General features: G+C 39.5%; 1 protein-coding gene across 1 annotated transcript in view; it reads right to left on the bottom strand.

Moving 5' to 3' along the window:
• Nucleotides 1–1,699: 1,699 nt before the first annotated feature.
• LOC147121207 (ciliary microtubule inner protein 6-like) overlaps nucleotides 1,700–6,152 on the bottom strand; it is a 123,991-nt gene continuing 119,538 nt past the window's right edge. Inside the window, exon 5 of the mRNA XM_085981342.1 lies at nucleotides 1,700–2,836. Within this exon, the coding sequence (XP_085837468.1) occupies nucleotides 2,336–2,836 (501 nt within the window). The 3' untranslated portion in view covers nucleotides 1,700–2,335. The remainder of the gene's footprint in view (nucleotides 2,837–6,152) is intronic.

Below are 6,152 nucleotides of genomic sequence, written 5' to 3'. Positions count from 1 at the left end.
TCCAAACCACCCGTTTTATTTGGGTTAAAATTCCCCCAGAGAGAGTGTTTCCACTTGTGGGGAAGAGCAAAACTAGAGACCATCAATATAAGACAGTCACCAAGAAATCAAATACGGAATTCAGAAGAAACTTTTTTACCCAGAGTGAGGAGAATATGGAACTCGCTACTACAGGGAGTAGTTGAGGTGAATAATATAGAAGCATTTAAGGGGAAGCTAGATAAGCATATAAGGGAGAAGGGAATAGAGGGTTATGCTGATAGAGTTAGATGAGGAAAGACAGGAGGAGGCTCATGTGGAGCATAAACGCCGGCATGAACTGGTTGGGCCGAATGGCCTTGTTTCTGTGCTCTATATCCTATGTAATTCTATAAAAGGTGGGTGATCTGTTCCACCTGATTGCCGCCCAGGCAGTTATGATGAAAATCTAGCCCATAATCTTTATTTGTTTATTGAATGATAATCAACATTAATTCAGTAAGGAAATATATATCTAATATAAATTATATACTGGTATTGAACGATTTTAAAAATCAAATTTCAGTCCAAGCAAGAGATGACTGCTTCTGCTCAGTTATCATTATATTTCCTTCCTGCTTATTTTAATTGCAAAATGAAACAGTACAAAGCTGAATTCTAAGATTGGCAAATTATAAAGGTAATGAAATACTTTGATATATAATAAGCCAGTAAGGAAGCTTGTTTTCTTATTGAACAAAGAGGGGCTTCACCAGTTGCTTTCTGGCCTCCAGCAACTCAATACCAACAGTTTATGGAAAGGAAAAACAAGTTAATTTGGATAAGCGGTAACACTTCAGCTACTGTGCACTCCTTGAAATTTCCTACAGGTGGTTACAATATATTTTGTCAGTAGTTATTTAATTTGTTTCAAAACTAGCATTGTTCATTATAGAGAAGACTAGTCTACCAAAATATTGACTATACCAATAAAACATGAAGGCATCAGAAAGAGAGGTGAGGGGCTTTGCAGTGAATGTGTTTCTCAAGTAAGAAAGATGATTTCAAATCCCATTTTAAGTCTGTTCAACTGACCTTATCTGATATTTAAACACAAGGGCAGGTTTTATTCTTATACTTCTTTGTCGTAGTTTGTTACAACTGAGTGGCTTGCTAGGCCATTTCAGAGGGCAGTTAAGAGTCAACCACAGTGCTGTGGGTCTGGAGTCACATATAGGCCAGACCGGCTAAGGACGGCAGATTTCCTTCCCTGAAGGAAATTAATGAACCAATTGGGATTTTACGACATTCCTATAGCTTCATAGCCACCATTACTGATGTTAGCTTTTTATTTCAGATTTATTTAATTGTTTTTAAAAAAAACTGAATTCAAATTCACAAACTGACATGGTAGCGAGGCCCGTAACTCGGCGCCAAACACGTGACTGCTGGTTAAATTCGGACCCCAAATGACATAATTGTTCTCCAACATTTAGGGCAATGGGTGAGGGCCTCACATGCTGCTCCAAATACACCTGTAAAGATGGCACTGGGCGTGAGTGCAGCGTCCGTTTGGAGGGAAGAATGGTGCCTGTATTTTAACTCCTCACACGCCCTGTTCTCTTCGGGTGCAAGGGGTTAAAATCGGGGCTTATATTTCCAGCATTTTCCGTTTGTATTTAAGAAAAATACTTATTTTTCAAACAGGAAAAAGATTTCAAATAAATTTATTACAATTGAACTCAATATTTTTATTGTTTTAAGAAAAAGTATAAATACTTTTAATCACAAAAGGAATGATGTAACTCTTAACTGTGTACAGCTGAAGTGCAGCATATGGAATTACAGCATTTAAAATAAATAATTTTAATTAATTCTTGCCTTTAATATTTCAGCTTTACAATACTACTTCACGTTTGCTGGGATGGGTTAGGACGCCAGAATAGATTGGAACAATTTTCCACCATCTGTAAATTTAAAATTCATTCAGGAATGAAATGGGTAGGCCAGACTTATTGTTATTGTCTGTGGCCTGCCTTCGCTGGTCTGGGCAGAACAGAGCAGCAGCGATACACAAAAGTGAGTGAAAAATTCCAATTTAAATCTAAGCCAGAATTTATGAATGCTTTGTACTGCTGATAGAATGCAGATCTAGCACTGAGGAGCACAGGACCATTAGCAGAATTGCAGTTGGCAACAATGTTCGAATAACTACAGAAGCAGGCTCATGCACCAACAAGGTATTCTGACACTGAAGTTAAACTGAAATGAACAGGTTTATATACAGTCCAGAAAAGCTTCTTTTTTGGTGTAATAATGATGCCTATAAAGATCAAACTACTGAACAGCTGTGCCATTTGAAAAAGGCTGTATTTTTTTAAGTGCTGACTGGTGTCAGTTTGTGTTTGGTGTTATTGTTGCTGACTGGAACAAGTGAATAATTAGTCGGAGACATCATGCTCACTGTTGGAGATGATCGATGCAATGTTGTGCTAACAGTTGTACCAACAGGGCTACACTTTTGTTTTGTGGCTGATGTGGGATCCAGAGCAACTTGCTGCCGTTCCCCGACTCCAATATGTATATCATCTGCCTGTGAGCGAAAGCTGTTTTGTCCTTCAGCAGGAATTCTGGGATAAGCCTTGGCTGCTTCCTCCAGGTCTGGTTTTGATAAGCAAGTTCCAGAACACAGCATCTGTTGAGAATTCATTGAGCTGGGCTTGGGTGAGGCCAATATGTTTTCCCCCAAATTTCCTTTCTCTTTTTTTAGCTGTTCCAGTGAATGTGACCCTCCAGCAACCAGGAATGTTTCTTCTCCTCTGAGAGCTATCTTTCCACTCTGTGGGTTTATCTGTGTGCACACAAAGGCTCCATGACGCTAGAAAGGGAAACAAATTCAGCTTTAACAAGCGGAACACAAGCATCTTGTGGATGCAGCTGTAGGCTCAGTTCATTTATTAGCTCAAGTGCTGGCACTCACTTGCTTCTTCCACTCCACTGGCCGTAGTTCAGTTATCTACAGGCAGCAGATAATGGATATTCTGTCAGCTCAACTTATTCATGAAATTAAACAACAATGGAAAGTTTGGAATTAAGAACTTGGCTCTGAAATGACTAAAAAGAAAAGCAGTCTTACTTTGTTACAATTTGAACCCATTTTCCATTTATCACTCAAATGCATGTGACTAGAATATTACAATGTGTGTTATGGTCTCAATTAGATTTCACGTCTTACAGCATGGGTTCCCATGGATACTATTTCACACTGATTATTTTATGGGCTGACAGATTTATAGCTGAATTTTGATCACCTTTCTTTTAGTGCATATCACATGAGTAGAAATTAAATGCATTTGTTCGAAGGATCAAGAGGATACTTGCACCTTGTTCTCTTCGAGTGCAGCTATGAGGTACATGAGTGTCATGACAGGTTCTCTGGTTTTCCCTTCCTCCCCTCGGCTTGGTATGGCTGAACTTGGGTGCTTAACCACTTTGCTGGAATGTGCTACACTTCCATACTCCTGAGAGAAGTTCGGAAGTATTCTGTTGGAAAACCTGTTATTACCATGTTTTTATACATCAACTATAAGGCAGCATTGCACATTAATAATGTTTAGCTTCACAGATTACAAACTCTTCTCCTTCATAGTGCCTGGCAGCTGATCTTTTGCAAAGTCTTATATTTTTGTGCCAGATATTTCCTTGCATTCAACATCACTCGGTACTCCCATAGGTGGACTTTGCATCCTCCCTTAATGGACTAGAGTGTGTCTTTACTTGCCCAATATTTAGATAAACGTAGAAAGACGCAAGAGTTGAACAAAGAACTCCTGTCATTGGACTCTGCCTTAACTGGAATATATCACACGCGGCCACTTCATCATTGGTAGGCAGAACAATATAGATCACAACTTGGGCTATAAACCACTAAACAAATTTATTGAACACTAAACAGGTAAATGAGCAGTACTCAGTACAAACAGTATCTTTACAGTAATTACACTCTCTACTTATCTCAAAATATAAGAATGAACAAATATACCTCTTAAGCTAACCCCAACATTAAACTGGCTGTTGAAACAAATTCACTTACTTTTCACATGGCTATCTGCTATCATAGAGTCCTCCTACCAACTGTGTATCCCTGAAGGCTCCAGATCACTGTCTTGATGCAATACTTCCCCCAACTCCTTTGAAGATATCCCAGAACAGAGACATTAATACCTATATCGAAACCTTTATCTCTTATAACTAGATTAGGTGGTAATTTACCAAATGAAAAGGCACTGTAGCAGCCCCACAGGATGTTTGTATTTGAATTGAATGGCTTGACCCACTGATCTGTTCCAATCAATGAATGACCAGTTACCTGCATTCCTATCCAAGGACAATGGCAGCAATTAATGCACACATACACAGGTCTTCCTGGACTAAGCTAAACCTTTGCTTTGTCCCAAAGGTGTGTAGGAGATGCATTTCCTGCAACCTGCAGAAATAGTTAGCTGTAACCAATTTTAATATCGTTTGAGCTGTGACCAGCAAGAAAGAATTCAATAAATGATCCAGCATGGAAAAATGCTTTATTTTTGTCATGCAGAACAATCCTCTGAACCAAGTAGGTGCTAATGTTAGGTGACCGACCGTCGTTTAAAAAAAAGTTTTGACTTTCAGCTCAAATAATACAATAAATGAGAAACAACATTTAACTAATTTGTGATTCATTGTTTAAGATTTAAAGCTATAACCATAGAACCATAAAAGTTTACAGCACAGAAGGAGACCATTCATCCCATCATGTCTGCATCAGCTAGGTGCTACAGCAAATCACCATTAATCCCACTGCCTTGCTGTCTCCCCAGATCCCTGTATTATCGTCTGCTCTAAATTTTTACCTACTCATCCCTTAAAAGATGTCATGGTCTCTGCCTCAGCTATTCCTTTTGGCAAAGTAATATGTTCTAATAGTAATCTGTGCAAATACATTTCTTCTAACCTCTCTCCTCACTCTCTTGGGAACAATTTTAAATTGATGATCCCTCATCATTGACTCCCCAACCAGAGGATATAGTTTTTTCCTTATTCATCTTGTCAAAGCCCTTCGAAATTAAAAAAAAACTCAATTATATCCTGCCTTCTCTGTACTAGCGAAAATATTCCCAGTATCTCAATTCTGTCCAAATAGTATAGTTTCTTATATCTGGCATTATCCTGGTGAATCTATGTTGTATGCTCTCTATGGTTTTGACTACTTTCTATATGGGGTGCCCAAATCTGCACATGTGGTGTAATGATTGCCTTGTACAAATTTATCGTAATCTCTTTGCTCTTACACTTGGCTACTTCACAAAAGGACAGTAATTGCTTTTAGGTAAGTGGAAAAGGATTAAAACATCCTGTACAGTTACAGTGACAGGATTAATACTCTTCCTGAAAAATAGTATCAAGAGTACTGATATTATTTAACATTATACTGAGCACAAACTCATTAAGATCAGTGTGTGGATGATGGAAAATAATGTCCTTAAATCAAGTTGTTGAGGCTGCTCACTCAGGCTGCCTTCAGCTGCCTAGGCTCTAAGCTCTGAAATTCACTTCCAAAACCTCTCGACCTCTCTCTCCTCCTTTAAGACACTCCTTAAGACCTATCTCTTTGACTTAATATCTCATGTGGCTCGGTGTCAAATTTTGTTTGATAACGCTCCTGTGAAGCGCCTTGGGACGCTTTACGACGTTAAATGCGCTATATAAATGCAAGTTGTTCACAAAAAGGAGGCAAAGCTGGTGGGATGGCATCATCTGCTGAGATTCCTGCTGCTCCTACCGCCTGTGCCCCGAACGTGCTGGACACTAGCAACGTACCACATTCAGTACAGTGGAGCAGCATAAGTGAAGCTCAGTAGATTATTCCAGGCTGGCACCATGCCTTGTAGCACTCCAAAATTGAAATGTTGGCCCTAGTGAAACCATCCCTCTTATAAAAGGGGAAGCAATTTCATCTTTTTACTGATGTTGCTGGTGGACCTACCAGCTTCTCCCCAATGTGACTGGCAGGTGCCACATTCCCCCCCCTCCCCACTCCCCCTGCCCCAACCAAGATGCGCACAAGATGGTACAAGTCCCTGGCTGTTTTATGAAAAAGGCCCGACTGTGAAAATGTTGTGGTGGGATCAGGCCTTCAGAACATCGGCAGTACA

Source organism: Somniosus microcephalus, chromosome 3 (genome assembly GCF_052327205.1).
Source record: "Somniosus microcephalus isolate GS21.2 chromosome 3, FLI_Smic_1.0, whole genome shotgun sequence".
In the NCBI taxonomy this organism is placed as follows: Eukaryota; Metazoa; Chordata; class Chondrichthyes; order Squaliformes; family Somniosidae; genus Somniosus; species Somniosus microcephalus.
Note: the sequence above shows the minus strand (reverse complement) of the source record. Positions and strands in the feature narration are given on the sequence as shown.